This window comes from Echiichthys vipera (assembly GCF_963691815.1).
Source record: "Echiichthys vipera genome assembly, chromosome: 16".
NCBI lineage: Eukaryota > Metazoa > Chordata > Actinopteri > Perciformes > Trachinidae > Echiichthys > Echiichthys vipera.
In genome coordinates, this window is record NC_139841.1 from 25,232,758 (window position 1) to 25,257,770 (window position 25,013).

Here is a 25,013-nt window from a genome sequence, read left to right on the forward strand (position 1 = left end):
GGCCAAATTTAATTACACCGCGGGCCAGATTTGGCCCACGGGCCTGAGTTTGACACCCCTGGTGTAGATGCTTCTCTCTTTTTGGTGCAAGTGATCCTCGTCAAACTATTTATAGATAACAAATCAAGTATGTTCTGAAAAACTGACTTCTCTACGTACGATACATCCCATTTTATACAATTCAGACACCAAAGGTCTTGTACTATACTGTACGTGTGTTTTTAATGTCCAGGCTAGGCTACTGCTCTGCACTTTTCTCTGGCCTACCAATGACCGCAACAAGAGATCCTTATTGGGTCCAAAACACTACAACACAAGCGTTCTAGATGTGTGTTTTACTCGCACGTCCCATGCAATAGATTCACTCTCATTTTAATCCCTGCAGCTGTCTGTATAGTTGTTTTACTTTCTTACATTTGTTTTCTCTTGTGTATTTCCTGCAGGATCAAGTCCACAAGACAGTCCAAGGAATTTCTCTCCTAGTGCCTCTGCTCATTTCTCCTTTGCACGAAGGTACACACACCACCGTGGATATTTACTTGATTTGAATCTGAACATATCAGCCAGTAAAAACAAGAGGGAGACTTGATACTTCTTTAAAAACATCAACTTGTAGTCGTTCAAAAGTGTCCGTCAATAAAGTCTAAATATTCAGCTTCTTGAATCTATTTCTACTTTCAAAACAGCATCAATATGTTATTTATTTTATACCATTTCTCAACATGATACCACATATTTAATTGTGTTTTTTATTATAACCCACAGTCATTGCCACAGAGCAGACAGGTAACTTTGTTAGGCTTTTATTTGCACTTACTTGAATATTCATAATCCCACATTTGTACCAAGTGAACTTTAGTCCATTCATTCCGCCATTTACTGTGTTAGTTTGTCTCACCATAACGCGGAAGTTGTCTTTTACATCACTCTGGCATCTTTTAGTCCTACATTCATTCACACTCTCCTGTGTGGTGTAACAAGTAAAATCATTTTTGAGTAACAGCAAATAAAACGTCACCATTCATCGATATCCATCATTAGGATCGTAGGAGTTAATTTACGTGTTTTGAATGCAAACATGGAAACGATGCATATTTTGTGTTTTTAAAGCCGATTTTGCAAAATGCTTCTGACTGAACAGCATCACAGCTTTCTGTTAATGTATGGATTCAGTTCAATTTCGTCTTTGTTGCTGTGTAACAGGACTGATGGTCGCCGCTGGTCGTTGGCCTCCCTTCCGTCCTCCGGATATGGAACCAACACGCCCAGCTCCACTGTCTCTGTAAGCATCACGCACTCACCCAGTCTGACACAACCGCATCCATAGTCAGTGTATAACATAGTAGATGGAGGTTGACTCACAGCTTGGAGAAACAGAGAGGACACGGAAGCGAAGGAATGCATTGCTCCGGTCAGGGCCCGCCTCACCTTGCCATCAAACAGCCCTTATATCCATCTACGCTCGCTTCGAAGCACCAGACTCCTTTGACAAAAACAGTCATTTGACCTCACAGAACACTGAAGTTGCTGGTCGACCGCTGCCTCAATCCGAAAGGTTGTCTGTGTTGTTAAGTGTTTTAAAGGATTAGTTCAGATTCACCTTTCAGGAACTAATATTGCACTTATTTACTATTCAATAAATAACAGACTTATTTGTTGTCTACTTAGTATTAAACAAGGTGAGGCTGTACAAAGCAAATCACAAATGTGTCAGTTTTACGTTAACAGAGATGAAATAATGCTGTTGCAGCATTTGAGCAAGCGTTGAGGGCGTTGAGCTGTAGCAAAACTCTAAATTTGTAGAACTAATGAAAAACACAGATTTGGACACAATTCAAAATGGTGGACAAACCAGACAAGACTTGCGGTCCTAAAGTTACAGGCCAAAATGTAAAAGTTTATTGTTATAGCAACACCATCTGACCCAGCAACACACACACCCAGTGTGGCGTATATCTGATGATACGCGGGGGCAGCAGCTTTAGCAGGGGACCCCAAACTTCCCTTTCCCGGGCCACATTAACCAGCTCTAACTGGGGGATCATGAGGCGTTCCCAGGCCAGTGTGGAGATCTAATCTCTCCACCTGGTCCTGGGTCTTCCCCGAGGCCTCCTCCCAGCTGGACGTGCCTGGAACACCTCCCTAGGGAGGCGTCCAGGGTTCATCCTTACTACATGATCCTGAACCACCTCAACTGGCTCCTTTTAACACAAAGGAGCAGCGGCTCTACTCCGAGTTCCTCACGGATGCTGAACTTCTCCCCCTCTCTCTAAGGGAGACTCCAGCCACCCTCCTGAGGAAACCCATTTCGGCCGCTTGTACCCACGACCTCGTTCTTTCGGTCATGACCCAGCTTTCATGACTGCTTTATAGTTCGATGTTATGGCTGTGATGCAAAGTTGTATTGGTTGCTATGTAAAGCCTGATTGAAGGATCCCAGACAGAAGAGCTGCAACGTTGTCACTGATGGAGATCCTAATGAACTAAACTGAACCCACATTCATAATGCCAAAACAGGAGGGTCAAATAAAAATCTGGCTAAGTCACCATGAAGAGCAAACTGGAAAATGACTTTAATGTGGAGTTCAGTATTTGTCCCAGTGGCTTTGTTAACTCTTTGTCTCTCTCTGGGAAGTGAGTAAAATGCTTCTGTATGAGAGGCAAAACATCTCTTCTGGAGTAAACATGACTTTTACGAGTAGGCAACAAACACGCACACACAAAAAACCCACATTTCTCTCTCTCTCTCGCTCTCATTGTGTCTAGTTCCTCCGTCTACATCCCTCTTTTTCTTTCACTCTGACAGAACACTACTGTATTCATACACATCTGTGTTTATAGGAAGCAGACTGAGCCAAAGAGCATGGGCACACAATGCATGTAAACACTACGCACTAAAGCGCAGCGTTTTTGTTTTGTCTGGTATTTGGTCGCCTTGTGCATTTCCTGCTATTCACACCGTCTGCTGGAGGAAGCATATCCTTGTTTCTGCGGTGAGGCATCAGTCAGGAGTCAAGTCGCACCAGACACAGTAACTGTTTTTATGTGTGTGATAGAGGTAGTTAAGTTATCAGCACAGCAGCACTTTGATAGTTGATTTGTTTAATAAACTATAAATGCAATGATAAGTAATTTTCTCAGTAGATTGTTTACTATTTGGTCATTTTTGTGTCTAGTGTGTTAGAGTTGCATCACTGTCCCGTGTGTTACTAAACATCCATAGTACAAGTGGTCCTTTAAGATGCTTTAAAGCTGGCGAAAAGACAAAATGCAGCCCTCCTCCTGCAGCACCCCCACCCTCCTCTGTTCTCCTATTATTTATTGTCATTGTTCATTGTGAGTACAATTAAATAAAAAAGCAGTCCCGAGGGTGCATGCACACGTATTCAAACACGCCAAACAGGAATTAAAAATACAGGATATAAAAAGCACAAGTTAGGACTTTCTGCAATTGAATCATGCTTTCACCATAGTAATGGACCTGGATCTCTATTTCTCTCTCTCGTCTTGTCGCTCTCTCTCGGTCTGTGTCTCTCTCTCAGTCTCTCTCTCTCTCTCAGTCTCTCTCTCAGTCTCTCTCTCTCTCTCAGTCTCTCTCTCTCTCTCTCTCTCTCTGTCTCTGTCTCTGTCTCTATCTCTCTCTCTCTGTCTCTCTCTCTGTCACTCTCTCTCTCTCTCTCTCTGTCTCTCTCTCTCTTTCTCTCTATCTCTATCTCTCCCTCTCTCTCTATCTCTCTCTCTCTCTCTCTCTCTCTCTCTCTCTCTTTCTCTCTATCTCTATCTCTCCCTCTCTCTCTATCTCTCCCTCTCTCTCTATCTCTCTCTCTCTCTATCTCTCTCTCTTTCTCTCCCTTTCTCTCTCTCTCTCTATCTCTCCCTTTCTCTCTCTCTCTCTCTCTCTCTGTCTCTCTCTCTCTCTCTGTCTCTCTCTCTCTCTCTCTCTCTCTCCATCCACCTACCTGCAGCTCACAATTATTTTATTTCTATTTTTCATCTTGTTTTTTAATCTTTATCTGTGGTTTTACCTTTTTTGTTCCTTACTTTTTTTTCTGTTTTTTTAACCTTTGGGCAGAACCAGGCAAACTGTTTCCCCCTGCCTCCAGTCTTTATGCTAAGCTAAGCTAACCATTGCCTGGCTGTTGCCTCATATTTGCAATTGGTTGTGTTTGTTTGTTTGTTGGTTTATTTGTTTGTTTCTGTCTGTTAGTCTGTCTTTATTTCTTTCTTGCTTATATAATAACAATAAATAATTGAATAAAATGGGCTAAATGAAATAATCCTTTGTACAAATTCAAAGATTTCTTATCACAAAAATTTCACATAAATGCAAATTAAATTTTACATGTCCGAAAAAGAGTAGGAGTGAAGTATATGCTTAAAATGAAAAATGGATTTATTTACACTTTAGCAGGTACTTAAGAGAAAGTGGGAAGTCTAATTTTGGGAAGTATGTTTTGTCACTTCCCAGCTGAGGGAGGGGTAGAAATGTATCTTCAGGTACTTCAGAAAAACGACCATAACACATGATTTTCCGTTGTCATGGCATTTTTTTTTTTATCCACACAAAAAATGTCATCCTTTTTTCTTTTCATGTTGAATATATATGTGTTTCATTTCCAGTCATCCTGTTCATCACAGGAGAAGCTGCACCAGCTGCCCTTCCAGCCTACGCCTGATGAACTGCACTTCCTCTCCAAGCACTTCTGCACTGAGAGTATATCCGGGGATGAATGCCGCAGAGCGACGGCCATGCGACCCCGCTCACGCAGCCTCAGGTATTTGTTTACCTCGACAGATGAACAACATCCACACGTGTTAATGCATGCATGCCACCGGTGCCACTCAGGTACTGATTTAAATGGAATTCATTTTTCAGCCCTGGACGATCGCCATCGTGTTACGACCATGAGATTATCATGATGAATCACGTCTACAAGGAGCGGTTTCCTAGAGTGAGGCTTCGCAATATGTTTACTACATCCGTGTCTGCGCCATTAATTATCTAACGCATTAACAAACTGACGCCTTCCCTTCTCCCCGCAGGCCACGGCTCAGATGGAGGAAAGGATTCAGGACATCATCCGCAGCAACTCTCCGGAGAGCGTCCTCCCGTTGGCAGATGGCGTGCTCGGCTTTGCCCACCACCAGATAATTGAACTGGCCCGTGACTGTCTGGAGAAGAGCCGGCTAGGACTCATCACCTCCAGCTACTTCTGCGAGCTCACCGACAAGCTGGAGAGGCTTGTTCAGGAGGTGAGTGCGTTTTCAGGAATCATGTTCGCAAAGACATTGACACTGATTTACCGTGGTTCTGCATGCCAGTGTTGTGGGAAAAGTGTTTCAGAGCGTGCTCACACTGTCCTCCCGGACCTAGACCCGGACTTTAGGGTACTTGTCCCCCCTCCCTCTCCCCCCCGCGCCCCAGCCCCGTTTGTACTCACACTGCCTGGGACTCGGCGAATGCTTCTTGCTGTCCATACGCCATCACGCCGTAACACGTCACACGCATTGATCGCGTGTGTGTGGCTTTGTTTACAAATCTTTCCACAGACCTCGGAGTTTTTGTGCGTCTTGTCGACTGTTTTTGAACCTTTTCATCGACAAAATCTGCAGTAAACACTCCACCTCCGCATCACACCAACGTGAACCTTTCACCGCCATTGTTGTTGTTGTTAAATGTCCGCGCATGGTCCCTCCTTCTATTTACATGTCCGAACAGGCGGACATAACGCTACTGCCGTAGGGCTCGTGCTCGTGCTCGTACACGTGCACACGCTCGTGCTCGTACATGTGCAAACGGCTCCGCTAAAGCCCACCTCTTTCAAGCGGGCCGTGGACGGTCCGCTGGCCGCAGTTGAGCGCGGAGCGGGTGCACTCACACTGCTTAAAGGTACTAGGCTTTAGCTGAAAAAGCGGTTTTGGCCGCGGCCAAAAGGACAATGTGAGCACGCTCTTAGATCTTTACAGCAGGTGGACCTAGCCCCATGTTGTGCTTGTCATGTATTACATCACATTTAAGATGTCAAATAATTATCCAACTTTTTTTAGCATCTGGATGTGTGTTGCTAAAGGAGAACAAGGCTTCATTTTTTTTTCAGTCCACAGTAGCAAGTGAAAAACTGAGGCCTTGTATCTTCCTGTGCAGTCCACAGAGAGATCAGAGAGCGAGGAGGTGAACTTCATCAGAGAGCTGGTGAAGAAGATCCTCATCATCATAGCTCGACCCGCTCGGCTGCTGGAATGCCTGGTATGTTTCACGTCACTGAAATACATGTTATTGTTATGTTTACCGCTGCAATTATACATTTCACAAATCATTTGTATCTGATTTTTGAGCAGAATTCCTGTTGCAGGTTTAGATACAGAGGAAATTGGTGTTGCTGTGTCTCTTGTGAGTGTTTTTAAACAGGAAGTAGATCAGAAATTCAGTATTTCATCATGTTTTTTTATACATACATTACTTATTATAGATATATACTGTATATAATAGCTAACAGTCAAGCCTCCCAGTGTTAGAGCAGTGTAAAGGTGATTTCCTTACCTTGAGAAAAGCTGCAACTTTACCCCTTAGACGGAAACACCATCTATCAAACCTCCAGACTGCACATTCAGACTTATAACAGGTATCTGTGAGTGTGTTCATACACTAAATCATTCTGCACTGTCTTCAGGAGTTCGACCCAGAGGAATTTTACCACCTTTTGGAGGCGGCTGAAGGACACGCTAAAGAGGGCCAGGGCATCAAGACCGACATCCCACGTTACATCATCAGCCAGCTGGGACTCACACGAGATCCTCTGGAAGGTACGGGAAGTTTAACAAGACACTCAAATGTCAAAACTGCATAAAGTTAGAAAATAATTAGGAAAAGTTCAATTATTACACCATGAAAGGTATTATAGGTGGCATTTCCACATTAAAATACCTTAATGTCTAGACCTTTGTAGTATATTTTGTTGAGTTGTGTAGTTACGTTAACTCAAATGTTTCCAACAATGTTCAAACCAGAGGAAGATAAAGGTCCACAACATTTGGTCTTCTCTCAGTGGTGTCATATCCCTAGTTGTGGTTTTCATGAATTCACTTTGTATCCTGTTTTAAGCAACGATTTTACAATACACTATATTACCTGGATATATATTATATTATATTATAAGAGAACCCAAGTGAGCAAACATTAGCAGTAGCTTAGCTCGTAGCATCTCTGGGACATCCTGTGTCCTCTGAAGAAAATGCTTCATTTAGTGTTTTTCTTAAATAAACTGGTCCGTTTGATTTGGAGAGGAGAAGACCTCTGCGGGTAATTTGGCTCCCGCGTAAAAACTTCCTGAATGATAAACACTGAAGGAATCCTAACCGTGAGAAGCCGAATACAATGACGACAACCTTGAACTCCCGTGATCCCACTCTTCTTCAGAGCCGCACCAAACTCTGTCTTTTTGTAATGTTTCGATTAAGAGGGAAAAGAAAATGGCATATTGTGCGTTTAAATTACTTCAGTAGGGTCTAGTTTCTTCTTTAGAGTTTGTAAAAAATAAGTTTATTCATTGCACCGATCTTATTGAATTCCATTAAAAGTGCTGAGTGCTATGCGTCTCGGTACATTTGAATACAGGGTAAGTGTTGGGGTGAGTCTGTAAAGGAAGGAAAGACGTAAAAGACAAAGATATTCTTGACTAATGTCCTGTACCGAACAGACCGTCTTTCTAATGACCCTCTGTCTCTCCAGATTCAGTAACAAACAACATTCATTATGACTAATTAGAAAGGAATGGCCTCCCCACAGACCTTATACGGATCCACTCAGGCTGGCTCATCAGCCCATCTCTCCGCTCATTTCCCCCGAGTGTCTCGTGTGTTTCGTTTGCCCAGTTTCTCGTGCGCCTGAAGCAAACCTTACAAGGAAGGACAGATGTTAAATAGCAGTGGAAATGTGTTTACAGGCTCTCTAGGGGCGCGACAAACACCCCCCTGTGAAAATACACACATGCACTTTGGCATGATTGCACTCAAACGCACACTCAAAAAAAAAATGCGAAAGATGCAAGGTGGTTTATAACGAGCATTTGTTCCGGAGTGGTGATTTTCAAAATGGGTGTTAGACGAGTGTTTGTGTTGCCGCATCTGATTTCCGCCCCATTTATTCTCAATTCAGATTCTCTCGGAGTCAGCACCTCGAACCTAATAGGTCAATAAAGGATGTTGCCTTTTTTGTCTCAGCACTCACGTTACCTTTGTTTGAAAAGCTGTGCTGCAGAACACGTTCATAGGCCTCACGTTAAGCTATAGATTAATGTCGCACTAACCATAAACTGCTGCTTTTGTTTCTTTTTCCTTTCCGTAGAAATCGCTCAGCTGACCAGCTGTGACAGCGGGATCGCAGAAACACCAGAAACAGACGACTCTGTAAGCAGGAATTGATTTTCTTTTTTATTATTATTATTGATCTACTCCATCTATCTTTGCAGCAGGTGTACCAGCGAGGTACAGAGTTTATCTTTTTGATTTGTTCTGTTATTTGTCTCTCTTCTTTGCCCTCAGTCTCACAGCCTCAGCACAGCCTTGCGGTGTCGACGCAAACCCTGTGAATTGGACTTTGAGATGACAAAACTCATCAGCAATGGTGCCTATGGGTAAGGACATCTCCTTCTATATCTGATCATTTAATCTCTGTTGATAGATGGTTTGTTACAGACAACCATCGCAGCTAGAACTGACTTTCTCTTTTCCTGTTATCTCCCTTCGATCCTGCCTTTTCCCGCTCTAGCCGTTTTCGACACATCAGGTTCCCTTTTACACACAACAGGAGTGTCTGTGTCATACGCGTTCTCACCTACTTTAGTTTAGGTGGAGGAGTGGTGGTGCCTGGGCAGAGCCGGCAGGACATGATAACAGCGGATTACATCGTGGTCTTTTCGTAATTTGGTCGACCGAGGCGCTCTTGAAATTGTCTTACGATTTTGGCGTCGACCCCTAACAACAGAAGTTCCTGAATCTTGTATTTGTTGGGGTCTTTGTGTAAATCCCCCTTCTTTGTTTTCTTGTTTGGCACCAACCGCATGATAGAAGTGTCGCTAACACGCCCCCTCACTCGCTGTAAATTATGTGGACAATGACCTGCTCTATTCACATATGGACTCAATTGGACATGTAATAGACTTTGTATTAGGGAGCTGGCAGGGTAAAGTCTGTTTACTGTGCGATCCAACTGATTCTGATGTGTACGTTCTCACAATGTCTAGATTATTTCAGGGTTACATGTGTGAAAGGGGCTGCTGTTTCCTAGATACTAATCATTCATTCATTCATCTTCAACCGCTTATCCCGGGGTCGGGGTCGCGGGGGGGGCTGGAGCCGATCCCAGCTGACATCGGGCGTGAGGCGGGGTACACCCTTGACAGGACGCCAGTCTATCACAGGGCACATAGAGACGAACAGAGACAGACAACCATTCACACCTACGGGCGATTTAGAGTCATCAATTGACCTAACACGGGCACGTCTTTGGATTGTGGGTGGAAACCGGAGAACCCGGAGAAAACCCAGAGAAAACCCACGAGAAAACCAACGCAGACAATAAATAATAAAACAGGTTTGATCATCAACCTTGTTCTCCCCCAGCTGACTGGTGAACTGTTCCCTCCACAGAGCTGTTTATCTGGTTCGACACAAGGAGACGAAGCAGCGGTTTGCCATGAAGAAGATCAACAAGCAGAACCTGATTTTGAGGAATCAGATACAACAGGCCTTTGTGGAGCGAGACATCCTTACCTTCGCAGAGAACCCTTTTGTAGTGTCCATGTACTGCTCCTTTGAGACACGGCGGCACCTGTGCATGGTCATGGAGTATGTTGAAGGTCAGTAGCTGAAAGCACTTTGAACAGTGTCTCCTGTGTGTGCGCGTGTGTGCGCATGTGCGTGTGTGTATGTGTGCTCTCAATCACATTACTGCATTGATCTTTTCAGGGGGAGACTGTGCAAACCTTTTGAAGAACATGGGTCCCCTGCCTGTGGATATGGCCAGGATGTACTTTGCAGAGACGGTGCTGGCTCTGGAGTATCTCCACAACTACGGCATTGTCCACAGGGACCTCAAGCCAGACAAGTGAGACCTCGCACATTTTAGTGATGAACTCACAGAAACATATCATCCCACTCTGCACTTCCCTGCAGCTCTACAAGGCACTTTAGTGTCTTTCATCTCATTGTTGTGGTTTTCCAGTGTGCAGAATTGCAGGGTTTTTTTTGTGTGTCATCTGTTTTCATTGAAAAAAGCTTTAAAAAGCAGCTGTACAAAGTTAGCATTAATAATTATACATTATTTTCATTTTTCATGTTCATCACCCTTTATTTAACCAGGAAAATCCTCATTGAGGGAGTCCTGGCCAAGACGGCAGCATAAACGCACAAGTTTCACATTTAAAACCAAAACAGCACACAACTTAACATGATTAATCAACAAAATAAAACAGCATTACAAATAAAAAAGCACATCAGTGCTCAGAGACAGAGACAGAACATGTGCAAATTGTATTCAAAAAGTCCTTAATCCTGCTTTTGAAATGCTCCGTGCTGATGAGGGGTTCCAGTTTATGATCCTGATGATCCTGTAGTTTATTCATAGATAAAGGTGTTAAATATTTAAAAGCACTTTCACCAAACACAGTGATGCATGCATACATACATGGATAAATAACCTTTCAAAGAAGACATTTTACATTATTAGTTATTTTACTTTTGGCGCTCTGGGTAAAAACAATCTATTTATTGACTTATGTGAAATGATAAAAGCAGTTTCACTTGAAATAGAGTACTTTTTTTACACTGTTGTTTTACTCCTGTCACTAAAGTAAAAGATCTAATCTAATACTTCTTAAGATGCCAGGAACACAAGTCACCTGTGCGCTCTTTCATAATGATGAATGTCTCCCAGTATAATTGCCCTGAGGTTTGCCGACTGTTTATTTATTGTACTTTTTCCTCTTGTTCTCCTTCCCCGCAGTTTGCTGGTTACGTCGATGGGACACATTAAGCTGACAGATTTCGGGTTGTCCAAAGTCGGGCTGATGAACATGACCACAAACTTGTACGAGGGACACATAGAGAAAGATGCCAGGGAGTTCTCCGATAAGCAGGTACAGCTTATTTACGTTCTAAGGGCGCACTCACACTGTCCTTCCGCACCGCGCCCGGACTTTAGGGTACTTGTCCCCCCTCCCTCTCCCCCCGCGCCCCAGGCCCGTTTGTACTCACACTACCTGGGCCTCGCACAAATGCTTCTTGCCTGTCCATACGCCATCACGCCGTAACACGTCACACGCATTGATTGACGTCATCGCGATGCGTGGCTTTGTTTACAAATCTTTCCATAGACCTCTGAGTTTTTGTGCGTCTTGTCGACTGTTTTTGAATCTTTTCATCGACCAAATCTGCAGTAAACACTCCACCTCCGCATCACACCAACGTGAACCTTTCACCGCCATTGTTGTTGTTGTTAAATGTCCGCGCATGGTCCCTCCTTCTATTTTCTATGTCCGAGCAGGCGCACATAAATGATGTCAAAACCGTCGTAGGCCCTGTACACGTGCGCACGCTCGTGCTCGTACATGTGCAAACGCGCTCTACAAAAGCCCACCTCTCTCAGACGGGCCGTGGATGGCTAGCTGGCCGCAGTTATGCGCGGAGCGGTTGCACTCACACTGCTTAAACGCACTAGGCTTGACCTGAAAAACCTGTTTTGGCCCGGTGCGGAAGGACAGTGTGAGTGCGCCCTTAGTAATGTTAGTAATGCATTTCCCACAAAGCACATCCTGTTTAAAATACTTATTGCTTTTTTATTTTCTGTGTAGGTCTGTGGAACCCCGGAGTATATTGCGCCAGAGGTGATCTTGAGACAAGGCTACGGGAAGCCCGTGGACTGGTGGGCAATGGGCATCATCCTCTACGAGTTCCTGGTGGGCTGTGTGCCTTTCTTTGGAGACACACCAGAGGAGCTTTTCGGACAGGTCATCAGTGGTCAGTGCTACCTCCCTTTCTTCTCACATGATGATGATTCAAAAACACTTCCGGATCATGTGATCCTCAGTCCAATGCTATCAGCTAGCCTTCGATCAAAACCGATTTCCTTGCTAATTTAAAGGGATAGTTCGGATTTTCTATGAGGTATCTATCCACAGTGAGTGTGTGACCTACAGTAGATGCCGGTTGGTACACCCCCAGTTTGGAGAAGCAGTCAGGTGTCCCAAGTAATGTACTGCTGTGGACGGGGGCAGCGTCAAAACATATTATAGCCACCATCCACCTTAAGAAGCCGTACTATGCTCTCATCAAAGCCACCAGACTCCATTGAGCAAAACTGTAATTTTACTCTGCAGAACTGGGGAGCTGCTGGTCTACCGCTGCCTCGATCAGTTAGTTTGTTAGCCTGTGAATGTTCTCATTCATCCAGGTCGTCGTTATCCTCAAAGCAATTTCAGTCAAAAGGAACTGGACTTGGTTATTTGTCTAGAAAGACGTTTCACCTCTCATCCAAGAGGCTTCATCAGTTCATGTACGCATCTGACCAGGCTGGGACTGGACCAGGACCAGGACCAGGCTGGGACTGGTCCAAATAACTGGTTTGAGATCCAGGTATTTCACCTGTTTGTTTGTTAGTTGTTGTTTTTTTCTTAAGCCTTTGAAACGTCAAAGTCACAAAAACAAACTAACCCATAGAGGCGGCGGTAGACCAGCAATCACCGTGTTCTGTCAGGTAAAATTACTGTTTTTGTTAAAGGAGTCTGCCGGCTTTTAACAAGATCATAGAACAGTTAGTTTTTTTTGGTGTAAAAATACATTTAGCAGTCGTCCAAAGTACCACATTGCTTAGCTTTCATGCCGGTGTTCCTGTCTGCTTCTCCAAACTGGTGGCGTGCGGACTGCTATGGATGAGTATCTCTTACAACCACACTTGGAAAAATCCTCTCAATCCCTTCAAGCTAGAAGATTGAGTTTTTTGCTTTCCTCATCCAACGACACATGTAACATTTGAATTACAGAGCACAAATTGTTGTTTTTGTATTTAAAAAGAAAATAAACTTTGCTATTTATTTATGTAAGTTTATCAAAAATATCCAGTTTTACTACATGCATGTTCACAGGTCTCACAACATCTGGTTTACAGATTCTGTTGGGCACACGAGGAGAAATTCCCAATTTTCATCGAGGCATGAATTAAACATTTACATTTAGTGACCACATGGAATTAGTCAGTGTGCATATTTCTTAATTCATTGGAAACGAAGATTTCCCACAGGGCCTGTAGCAAAAACAGATGGCAGTAAGTGCGTTCAGCTTGACCACAAGTGAAGTTTTAATCATTCTGATGGTGTCTCTTCATTCTCTTCTCGTAGTCTAAGCAGCAAAGAGAAAATCTTAATCTTAAAATCAAGAGCTTTTATCTTGTCGGCGATGTGGCTCAGATGAATTGTGTTATTTGGAGTTGTTGGATAACAGCCTCTATCTGTGGCGTGGAAATGAATGGCACGCCATGACTGATTTGCTATGCTCTCAATCAAACTCTACCAAGCCTCTGAGAGTGACTGTTAATTAAAGGGGCCTGAACACACTGAATGCATGCCGCCGTGGCCTCGGGCCGCACATACATATTCATAGCTCCCCTCCCAAATTTGATTAAAATGGGGACAAATGGTGCACAGAGCAGACAATCAGCATGGCGCAGACAGGCTTTGCTCCCCTTTTCATTGCTTATCCATGAGGCTTTTCACTAAAAGCTCGAGCACATGTAAATTGTCTCATTCAACAATATGCTTACACCTCAGAATCGCTCTTGTTTTGTCTGACTTTGCTGTTGAAGCTATTTTGAAACGAGCACTTCAGAGTAGAGTGGTGCAAATGTCAGACTTAGTGGGTCACAAACATTCATACCCTTTGTGTCAGTAATGATATTGTTCTTATGAACTGGTTTCCCATTTTTAAACAGCAACAACAGGAATAAAACATTGATAAATGTGTTGAAACGTTGATGTTTTGCACGGAAGAGAGTCGGGGGAAACGTATTTCTTTGCTAAGTGACTCTGCACACGTTCTACACAGCTTTCTTAGAAAATAGCGGAGACAAAGGGAAAGAAATGAAAGGAAAGGGTCATTAAATAAATGCAACTCTACCAGTATTTTCAGTTCTGTTGTGTGTGTGAGGATGTACATCCCCCAGTATAACATGACCAGGACGTAACCATGAAGACGATTAAGTAGGAATTCATGTTGTTTACTTGCTGCACAAGTTGCTTATATAATATTCTATTATGTATTATTACTTTTTTTAACATCAGCATGTCTGAAGCTGTTGATTGTCAAACTTAACCAGGTTCGGGGAGTTTAAGTGTTAACTATCAGTCATACAGAATGATGAAAAGAGACACCTATAAGTGTAGGTGATAGCAAAGCCGTATGGAAACAACCAAACTGGATAAAACCTGAACTGTGCAAAAATGCTTCTACGCTCGCTTGAGATGGTTTTTTCCCTTTGTGGAAAAAGAGTTGATGGCCTAAATGGGATATGGAAACGTCTTTGTCGACTAAACTCTCTGAAGCACAAACATTTATCTCAACATCAGCTGTTGATATTTCCCTGAAATGTCTCCAGACAGCATAAACATAGCCAACACTCGCTGATAGGAAAGAACAAATAAAACTTGCCCAAGCGAACCAATTTCCTGAAGACCTCTCTGCATTTTTCTCTCATAGATGGTTTTGTTTTGGTTTTACAACCTCGACTTCTGTTTACCGGCTGATTATAGCCATGCTTACATCACCAGACGTTTATAGAGCCTGACAAACATTTGCAATATTTATTTATTTAACAGCCACAAACGCACAGTAACAGCGTGAACTGTTGGGTTTGTTCCTCATCAGTCTCTGACCAGATTGTTTAATGCAAAAATCTAATTATGCACGAAAGTTTAAGGCATTAAAGCAACTCGGTCCGGGTTGTTTTTTAACTCCTTGTGTTACGATGAAGCTGCTCAGAAACACATTAGTAATATAAACACTAAGTAATATAAAAGCAGTCGGGCTTCATCAGCTTCTTGCATGTTGCACTGACTGCGTGCATTGTGTATTTCCAGACGAGATCAACTGGCCCGAGGGAGAGGACGCTCCACCGTCTGACTCCCAGGAGCTCATCGCACTACTCCTCCGACAGAACCCTCTGGAAAGGATGGGCGCAGGTACAAACAAGACCAAATACAATGTGACCCAGCCGGTAACGGGGACAGGAGGTCACCATAAATTCTCCTGTGACCCTTAATACCACCTCAGCACCACTCATAACTCCAAGTCACCCGGGGCAGAAATTGAGGTCATCCAGCAGAGCAGTTTATCCTGTGGCCTCCTCACCTCTTCCCTTTGATCAATTGCAATTATTTCCTCGCCAGTGCATGAATCTAGTTCCGTGCATGATCAGGCACTAGGAGTGTGTAGATCTGTGAACTGTAGAAGTGGTCATGACCCGGGACAAAGGCTTTTAATCAGAGGGATGCACGTATAGTCCATCTAGATCTCCCCTCGCCAGGCTGCCATTCACAAAGTCTCCTGTTATTCCACCAAAAGGTCACAGGCAGGAAATTGTCCTGCATAATTTATGGTCACTATAACGGTTTGGCCTGCAGCCACTAGGGAAAAGGAAAACCTAGCATTGGCGTTTCTGCACCTCCTGTTTTCTCACTTAACCGTTCATTCATTCAGTGATTTCTTTCTTTCTCACATTTGTCTTATATGCAAACTAGTTATTCATTTGCATTTATTCCATCTGCAGGTGGAGCTGCCGAAGTGAAGCAGCATCAGTTTTTCCACAACCTGGACTGGAACAGCCTGCTGAGGCAGAAGGCTGAGTTTATCCCTCAGCTGGAGTCTGAAGATGACACCAGCTACTTTGACAGTGAGTTTATCAAAGCATCAATTTTACTCGAAAGGTTTTTTTACATGCGTCCATAAATCTGCTTAGAAATCACAGAAACGATACGGTCACGATAACTAATGACCTGTGTACATCAAAATCCTAGGTAGAAGTTAACTACGACAACATCAGATTAAAACGCTGTTACGTGTGTCTACTATGCCAGAATGACAAAGAAATCATTATAACTGGTGGCCATACCATTACCTTTTTATTGGGGGCAGCAGCTTTAGCAGGGGACCCCAAACTTCCCTTTCCCGGGCCACATTAACCAGCTCTAACTGGGGGATCCAGAGGCGTTCCCAGGCCAGTGTGGAGATATAATCTCTCCACCTGGTCCTGGGTCTTCCCCGAGGCCTCCTCCCAGCTGGACGTGCCTGGAACACCTCCCTAGGGAGGCGCCCAGGGTTCATCCTTACCAGATGATCCTGAACCACCTCAACTGGCTCCTTTCAACGCAAAGGAGCAGCGGCTCTACTCCGAGTTCCTCACGGATGCTGAACTTCTCCCGCTCTCTCCAAGGGAGACTCCAGCCCCCCTCCTGAGAAAACACATTTTGGCCGCTTGTACCCGCGACCTCGTTCTTTCTGTCATGACCCAGCTTTCATGACCATAGGTGAGGGTAGGAACCAAGATTGAACGGTAGATCGAGAGCTTTGCCTTCCGGCTCAGCGTTGCGGTGGTGGCTAATACATGTAGTGAATAAATAAAGGGAGTGAAAACTTGGAGCCTTGGGTTCAAAGTGATTATAATCCATTCTTCTACGACATGGGTGTCAAAGTCAAGGCCCGGGGGCCGGATCTGGCCCTCGAATGAATTACCCCGGGATGATATTTGATTAGTATTAGAACCGGCCCGCACGCCACAGCCGCCTGCTGGCCCCCAAAAATGGCTTAACTGAAGGTGGACGATGAGAACAGGGTGTTTGAAGCTCGGTGGGAGGCAGAGCACATGTTCACACAGCTGTGTGTCTTTATATTGATATTAAGGAACACGTTTTATTTTTGAAGGACATTTTCTTTTTTGCTGTTTGCCTGTTGAGAAATGTTTTCACTTGAAATTACCATCAGAGCCATAAGAAAATATTGGATTATTCAATTAATTATTAAATAAAATACGGCACACTGTGTTAGGTCCTGGTTCAATAGGTTATATGCATCATTTTAATGTGTTTTAATAAACATTGAACCAGTCCGGCCCTCGGCTTGTAGCAAATTTGTTTTTTTGGCCCTCTGATGTGTTTGACTTTGACATCCCTGTTCTACGACTTAAATCACCTCGTGACACTTGTAAATAACCTGTAATAACTAAAACTCTAAACTTCCCTTCATCCCCAGCTCGCTCTGAGAGGTACCATCACCTGGAACCAGAGGAAGACGATACAAACGACGAAGACTTCAATGTGGAGCTGCGGCAGTTCTCGTCCTGTTCTCACAGATTCTCAAAGGTGCGCCCTCCTCAAATCTCTCCGACTAACACGCATACATCATCATTATCGCCGGAGATGTTTCGCGATGTAAATGAGTTGATGCCTTCATTTATCCCGCTCCTCTTCTCATGGGAAAAGAAAGCGTGAGCAAGTGGTGTTTCATATGGAAATGAGTGTCTAGAAAACACAACCCGCTGTCCCTTTACCCCCAAAGTATTAAACGTAGATTTCGGCTTTGCATATATTTTCCGCTTGCAAATCAGATCTGCAGAGTTTTTTTGGGGTAACGTGGAACACAATACATTCATACAGGCTGGGAGTCATTGTTGTGCTGCATTGCAGTACAGTATGCTCCCCTCTCACATCAAAACAAAGCATTACAGTGTCTCAGAAAGCAGCGGGGCGTCTCAGAGGAAGTGTTGAGCTACACTGAATCCTTTTTGCCTCAGCTGCACCTAAAAGTCCATGCTTGTAAAACATGCTGAAGTCTGCATTCACACAGACAGCGCTGTGCTTCTGCTCTTTCTTTATTGTAAAACTGATTTATTTATTATTACTTGTTATCTGTACAGTGCTTTTATTAATCAATCCTTAAAGGTAATTCTGAATCTATGCATGCAAACATGATGCCGTTATAGCGTGCATGTACTGCAGCTAATCGTTGTTTTCTGTGTGGTTGCCAGGTCTACAGCAGCCTGGACTTGTCCCGTGGGCACCTGGAGGAGAAGGGAGAGACCGAGGGGAAGAAGAGCGAGAGTCCACTGACGGTTGACTCTCTCAGCTGGACGCCAGACTTCCCTGAAATGTATGTTTGAAACGCACGTTAACGAAACCTCTGAACGTAAACACAGTAGAGGACGTAGCTGAGATTAAACGTGCTGTTCATGTCTTGCATTTGAAAATAATATTAAACACAAATGAAAATACCTTTTGGTTTAAAGACAGAAATAGTGAAACAAATCGTTTGTTTTTTGTATATGTGGCCAGACATTTGCATTGTACTGCAAATTCAGTATTTGAAGTGTACAGAGTACCAATATATGAATGTAATAATCCATTACAAGTAAATGTCCTGCATTATAAATCCTACCTGCAGAGGTATTACCAGCAAAGTGTACTTAAAGTATTAAGTATTGTGAGACATATATTATTCTATATGACATTATTAGATTAATGCTGATGCATCAATGCGTGTGTAGCATTTTACAGTTGTAGCTGCTCACGGTGGAGGTAGTTTTATTTATATCAAGTTAGTGTGGGTATATAGTTACAAGATAAGTCTCAGGAGTCATGATATGAATAAGGGAAGAGGAAAAATAAAGTTCTGTATTGTATTTTATAATCATATTTATAGTTATGTAGTAGTTAAAAGTACAATATTTCTCTAAATGTAGTGGAGTCGGTTGAAAAATTGGTATAAAATAGAAATCTTTAACTACAAGTTTGTGACAGTGGTGAAAGTTTGTATTTAAATGATTAATGCGCGTTTTTCTTTAAACTTAAGATATAAATCGCTATATATAATTTTATGGGAGTTAATAAAATAGATACAAATATATATAAATATTTTTAGAAAACCACAGACTGAGATAATCCTAAAAGTTTAATAAAGAAACGTTAAAATCCTTACGAAGAAATAAAAATACCTTGTTTTATATCATTTTGTATTTGTTTCTGATTGAGACATTTAATCATTATTATATTATATTTAAGTTTTCTCTCATCATATCAAGTACCGTATTTTCTGCACTATAAGGCGCACCGTCAATGAATGTCTTATTTTGAAACTTTTTTCATATATAAGGCGCATAGAATAGACGCTACAGTCGAGGCTGGGGTTACAAGTTCGAGTTTGTCCTCCAACTGTAGCCATCTCGCTCTGTTCCCTCTAAACTCTGTTTAGTTTTCTTTACTTAGCGCGGGTCGTCTTGTTGCTTCCTCCACTTCCGCACCATTGATTGGTTCATGTTTAACTCTCTGGCTGCTGCTCTATTCCCGTGTTCTACTGCGTGACTAATGGCCTTGAGTGGAAACTCTGCGTCGTAAGCGTGTCTCTTAACAGGAGCCATTTTGGGCTCTTTACACAAACACACACATGGAAATGAAACGGCACGCTTCACGCAGTCGTATATCTCAACATGCACCGCGCGTTACTTCTTCTACGGGGGAAAATAGAGTCGGCCGCTGCTCACCGTAGTTGGAGACCTGTTGTGGCTCAACATTGGTCCATATATAAGGAGCACCGGATTATAAGACGCACTGTCGGCTTTGGAGACATTTGAAGGTTTTTAGATGCAACTTATAGTGCGGAAAATACGGTACTCTCAAGTTAAGAGTGCAGTTTAGGCCACTTGATCACTCGAGGTCGTTAGTTTTTACACTTTTTCTACTTTGCAAGGTTCCACTCTGCATCAATGGAAGATTATAAACAAATTCACTCGCTCAGAGGAACAGGTTAACCTTTAACCATTCCTGCAGATAGCCCCACATAGATGACAAAGTTCTTCTTTGTACACAGCTGGAATAAATCTTGCAAAAGCGAAACCTTTCTGCAACAAAAGGAGTATAAAACAAGACAAATGGTCAACGAGGATCCATCTAACCTTGTGTATATAACATATTTTAACTCTGCCAACAGCAAAATAACACTGGGTGTACCTCTCTTATATTCTCATGCAAAACTATCCAAAACATTAAGTATTTAAACAAAACTTGGCTCTTACACAAAGTGAGAATCTGTTCGTCTCATGAGGATCTGCTCTCTCCTTCCACCAGGCCCTCGCTGTCCCACTCGACAGATACAGACGGTCTGAACCAGGGCCCTCGCTCCAACGTGTTGCCGAAGTTCGCCATCTCAGCAGAAAGCGAAGGAGACGAGACCTCGGGCCTCGGTGACCCCAGCAAGACCTCCTTCTCCACGGGAGAGCTCCTGCAGGACGAGCCTGACGCCACCACCCCGGGCAGCACCCACAGTGGGGCCACGCTCTCTGGTACGAACTGACAGCGTCTACAGTTACATACATATATATGAATGTGCTGGGTTCTCATTTTAATAAATCAGTAACCTGTAAAAACCCTGAAACAATGAAAGTACAGTATCCACACTCATTCTGTTAGGACTGGTATAGATGATAATGTTTCTATTGATAACCTTCAGGTAATTCTTTGCTGTATTGTGACAATTGTAGTCTAGGAATGCGTTTGATGAATAGTTAAAGGAAGAGTTTGATATATTGGGGAATATGATAATCTGCTTTCTTGCAGAGAGTTAGATGAGAAGATTGATGCCATTCCTTACTCTAAACATGAAGCTATTAGGGCGCACTCACACTGTCCTTCCGCGGGGACAGTGTACTTGCCCCCTCTCCCCCCACGCTCCAGGCCCGTTTGTACTCACACTGCCTGGGCCTCGCGCAAATGCTTCTTGCTGTCCATAAATCATCAGGTCGTAACACGTCACGCGCATTGATGTCTGAATAGGCGCACAAAAATTACGTCAGAACCGCCGTAGGCGTCGTGCTCGCACTCGTGTGCACGCTCATGCTCGTACATGTGCAAACGCGCTCTACAAAAGCCCACCTCTCTGAGACGGGCCATGGACAGCCCGCTGGCCGCAGTTATGCGCGGAGCGGTTGCACTGGTCAAACGCACTAGGCTTGACCCGAAAAACCTGTTTTGGCCCGGTGCCGAAGGACAGTGTGAGTGCGCCCTTAGTCCTTAAATATATGATTCCACCTTCTGTGTCTCCTTGGAAAGTTCCTCAATAATGAACACAAAGCCAAAAAGAAAGGTTTTTTTTTACTGTATATTGTGTTTCCCAGTCTTTAATACAGTTAGAAAACTGTTTTTACTTTAGTTATTTGTAATTATTAATTCCCTGTTTTCAGTCGTTTCTATTATTCAGAAGTATCTCTGCACATTTTTGTTCAGTGTTTGTTGTAATATTTGTATTTTTCCATTAATTTCAGTCACTTAAAATAGTCTGGCATGTATTTTACAGCATTGTCCTATAACGTGTTAGTTAGTGCACGCTCTAAATGTTGGCAGGAGGATTTTGTTCACTTCAGAAAAAATCAGGCTAGGTGTTTCCCACTGTTTCCATTCTTTGTGCTAAGCTAAACTATCATCTGAGGGGTATAAATAGTCTCATCCAACTCTTCACAAGGAAGCAAATAACCACATTTCCCCGAACAGTTGATTTAAGAGTAGAAAAATTATATCTATAATAGATTCTGTAGCAGAAACCACTGCCGAACAACAATAAACCTTTATTTAAACAGGTTTTACAAAGTGTTTTACAGGGTAACAGCAACAAAAAAACATAATCATTAAAATGTGGATTATAAAAGCAATAAGAGCAATAACACCATCAATAAAACAGTAGCTAAACTTAAGCAATAGGACATAAAACATAGCAATTAAAATGAAAACCATAAAGTAAATGGTTTGGGAAAGAAGAAGGATCACAGGAGCTAGACTATAAAAGTACGTCTTAAGAAGAGGTGGACTTATTCATCCTGATTCCTCTAGTTGCATGCCTCACTCCAGGCTCCTCTTTTGTCATAAATAGGAAGTTTCTCAGAACATCTGGACCAGCTGACACCCAGGGGCGAGGGGTTGGAGAGCCCCGACAGCACCAGCCACACCTCCGCAGACCAGGGGGCCCCGACCAACTCCCTGAGGCCCGAGAGTGCCGCGGAGAAGACTGGAGTTGTGGCAAAAGTCCCAAAGTCCGTCTCAACTGGTGCCCTGTCCCTCATGATCCCCGGGGGTAAGAAGCAGAGCACATGTAGCGGCATGCAGACAGGTGTGCACGCTCAGAAATATGATCTCAACCAGTTTGTAGAAAGTATATCAAAGCAGCGACGTGTCAAGAATGACAAAAAGAGCAGCAGACTTTGTACACATTACGTGACGGAGATGAAAGCACGCCGTATAGATCTGTGCGAAATTGGTCCAGCGTGACACCTGCTGTGCGTTCCATTTTTACAGAGTGGCTGCGGGCAAGTAGCCGAGTACACGCCGCTAGCAAGGAAAGTAAGCAGGCAGGTCAGGGGGAAGAGATCTTCGCTGCTGGGAGAGGGAAAATCCCATTAGTTTCACCCTCAGCAGGAGCAGCATGAACCAGGCTCATGAGCTTTATAGACACACCGACTGATTAAATAAAAGAATCTGCCCAGGTGGTGATCGACCTTTCCTTTTTCCAGATATCTTCGGGGCGTCTCCGCTGGCCAGCCCCCTCTCTCCGTACTCCCTCTCCTCTGACCCGTCCTCCAGAGACTCCTCTCCAAGCCGAGACTCCTCCCTCTGTAACGCTAACCCGCGGCAGCCCGTCGTCATCCACAGCTCGGGGAAGAAGTTCGGCTTCACACTGAGGGCAATCCGTGTGTACGCGTGTGATGGGGACATCTACACTGTCTACCATATGGTCTGGGTAAGGACTTTATCAACCTCTAGTGGACAGATTGTCATAATAAGTCAGTTTTAGGCAACAGTTTTTAATCTCCAATGTTTCCTCAGGGGGCCTGCCAGATTGGGAGTTGTCTCTGGTCTGGCCGCGGGGGGTGCTGTCCCATGGACAGTTCCGGCCCGGGCGACTAGAGGGCTCTGCACCTTAGTGCGGAGGCTCCTGTCTGCCGTAAAAGAAAAAACAAACCTTATGATGATAATAATAAATGTCTCTTGTGTTTTATCAGAATGTAGAAGACGGTGGGCCTGCACATAAAGCAGGACTCAAGGCTGGAGACCTCATCACTCATGTGAACGGAGAACCAGTTCACGGCCTTGTCCACACTGAAGTGGTGGAGCTCCTGCTCAAGGTAAAGGTCAATGTATGTTTATCTTTCAACTGCAACTCACAAATTAAGTTCAAGAATAAACAGTCATTTAGGGCGCACTCACACTGTCCTTCCGCACCGTGCCCTAGGCTTTAGGGTACTTGTTCCCCCCTCCCTCTCCCCCCGCTTGCCAACCCGTTTGTACTCACACTACCTGGGCCTCGGTGAATGCTTCTTGCCTGCCTATACGTCATCACGCCGTAACACGTCACACGCATTGATGACGTCATCCCAATGGGTCGCTTTGAGGTCTATGGAAAGATTTGGAAACAGAGTTTTTGTGCGTCTTGTCGACTGTTTTTGAATCTTTTCATCGACCAAATCTGCAGTAAACACTCCACCTCCGCATCACACCAACGTGAACCTTTCACCACCATTGTTGTTGTTGTTAAATGTCCGCGCATGGTCCCTCCTTCTATTTTCTATGTACGAACAGGCGCACATAAATTACGTCAGAACCGCCGTAGGCCTCGTGCTCGTGCTCGTGCTCGTGCTCGTGCGCACGCTCGTGCTCGTACATGTGCAAACACGCTCTACACACTCCCACCTCTCTCAGATGGGCCGTGGACGACCAGCTGTCCGCAGTTATGCGCTGAGCGGTTGCACTCACACTGCTCAAACGCACTAGGCATTACCCCGACCTGTTTTGGCCCGGTGCGGAAGGACAGTGTGAGTGCGCCCCTTAATCTCCTATACATTGTTTTCTAGAAACGTCACATATAAACCACGATAATGCAGGAGTAAACATTATTTGTGATTTAAAAAAAACATGCTTCGTACTTCCTTTTCAGAGTGGCAGTAAAGTGGCCATCTCCACAACCCCCTTTGAAAATACCTCGATAAAAACCGGTCCAGCCAGGAGGAACAGCTACAGGAGCAAGATGGTGAGATGTGCCAAAAAGCCCAAGAAGGAGAAGACACCAGAAAGGTCTGAATCTTCCACTGAAACTTTCACTCTAGATGTTCGGGGTTTTTTATCTCTACCTCAATGTGTTTTCCAAATGCAACACATGGGCTAGATTTAGGTGTCTTAAATATTTGATGCACACCATGTCTGTGGATGTAGTAAAGAGAGTGACATATATGGGAGACAGTATGGGGTCAGGACCTTCTATAAGTTAATGAGGATTTTGTTGAAAGAAAACTGATTTAAACCTGAGCTATGTGCACAGTGCAGTAGAAAAAAGTGTGTGGACGTTGTGTTACTTATTAGCCTCTAGGGGGCAGACCGATTACACTGAGGGAGTTTTCAACATGAGTGTTTCTCCCACACATCAATAATAGGATAAGTAATAGGTAATATTTTTGTTAGTTTTGTTTTGTGTTTTGCATGTTTGTTTTATTCCTGCAAGTGTATTTGTATGTACACATACGTTAAAGAGCCTGATGACGTTACAGATCATTCTATATTATACTGCAGTATTTTCTTTATCAGTAATTGTTATCTATAGATGTGTGGTTGTATAAAAGAGTCGTCTGGACTGATTTCTTTTTCTCGTTTCCTCCAGGCGCCGCTCCCTGTTCAGGCGTTTCGCCATGCAGCCCTCGCCTCTCCTGCACACGAGCCGCAGTTTCTCCTCTCTCAACCACTCTCTGTCATCTGGTGAGAGTCTCCCTGGCTCCCCCACCCACAGTCTCTCCCCTCGTTCCCCTACCGCCACCTCCCGCCCCACACCAGACTTCACCCAGTCAGGTGGAGAATTTCACTATGAAATTCATCATGAAATAGTTTAATTTCATTGCATATGTTATATGTTAAATTACTGACATCCATTTTTGTCTGTTTTAACAT

At 43.8% G+C, this 25,013-nt stretch overlaps 1 protein-coding gene across 5 annotated transcripts in view; it reads left to right on the top strand.

The window, feature by feature from the left end:
- Positions 1 to 25,013, top strand: part of mast4 (microtubule associated serine/threonine kinase family member 4) — a 114,272-nt gene that overhangs the window by 83,833 nt on the left and 5,426 nt on the right. For 2 of the 5 annotated variants that reach the window (XM_083930008.1, XM_083930011.1), the window contains 23 exons: positions 444 to 513; positions 1,204 to 1,282; positions 4,621 to 4,775; positions 4,877 to 4,952; positions 5,044 to 5,253; positions 6,146 to 6,247; positions 6,672 to 6,804; positions 8,345 to 8,406; positions 8,542 to 8,633; positions 9,649 to 9,857; positions 9,967 to 10,105; positions 11,003 to 11,135; positions 11,850 to 12,015; positions 15,126 to 15,227; positions 15,815 to 15,937; positions 17,293 to 17,402; positions 18,068 to 18,189; positions 20,160 to 20,374; positions 21,955 to 22,155; positions 22,592 to 22,818; positions 23,081 to 23,215; positions 24,013 to 24,149; positions 24,730 to 24,914. In XM_083930008.1, coding sequence (XP_083786134.1) covers positions 444 to 513; positions 1,204 to 1,282; positions 4,621 to 4,775; positions 4,877 to 4,952; positions 5,044 to 5,253; positions 6,146 to 6,247; positions 6,672 to 6,804; positions 8,345 to 8,406; positions 8,542 to 8,633; positions 9,649 to 9,857; positions 9,967 to 10,105; positions 11,003 to 11,135; positions 11,850 to 12,015; positions 15,126 to 15,227; positions 15,815 to 15,937; positions 17,293 to 17,402; positions 18,068 to 18,189; positions 20,160 to 20,374; positions 21,955 to 22,155; positions 22,592 to 22,818; positions 23,081 to 23,215; positions 24,013 to 24,149; positions 24,730 to 24,914 — 3,183 coding nt within the window. The remainder of the gene's footprint in view (positions 1 to 443; positions 514 to 1,203; positions 1,283 to 4,620; positions 4,776 to 4,876; positions 4,953 to 5,043; positions 5,254 to 6,145; positions 6,248 to 6,671; positions 6,805 to 8,344; positions 8,407 to 8,541; positions 8,634 to 9,648; positions 9,858 to 9,966; positions 10,106 to 11,002; positions 11,136 to 11,849; positions 12,016 to 15,125; positions 15,228 to 15,814; positions 15,938 to 17,292; positions 17,403 to 18,067; positions 18,190 to 20,159; positions 20,375 to 21,954; positions 22,156 to 22,591; positions 22,819 to 23,080; positions 23,216 to 24,012; positions 24,150 to 24,729; positions 24,915 to 25,013) is intronic. The other 3 variants (XM_083930009.1, XM_083930012.1, XM_083930010.1) reach the window with 2 other exon arrangements.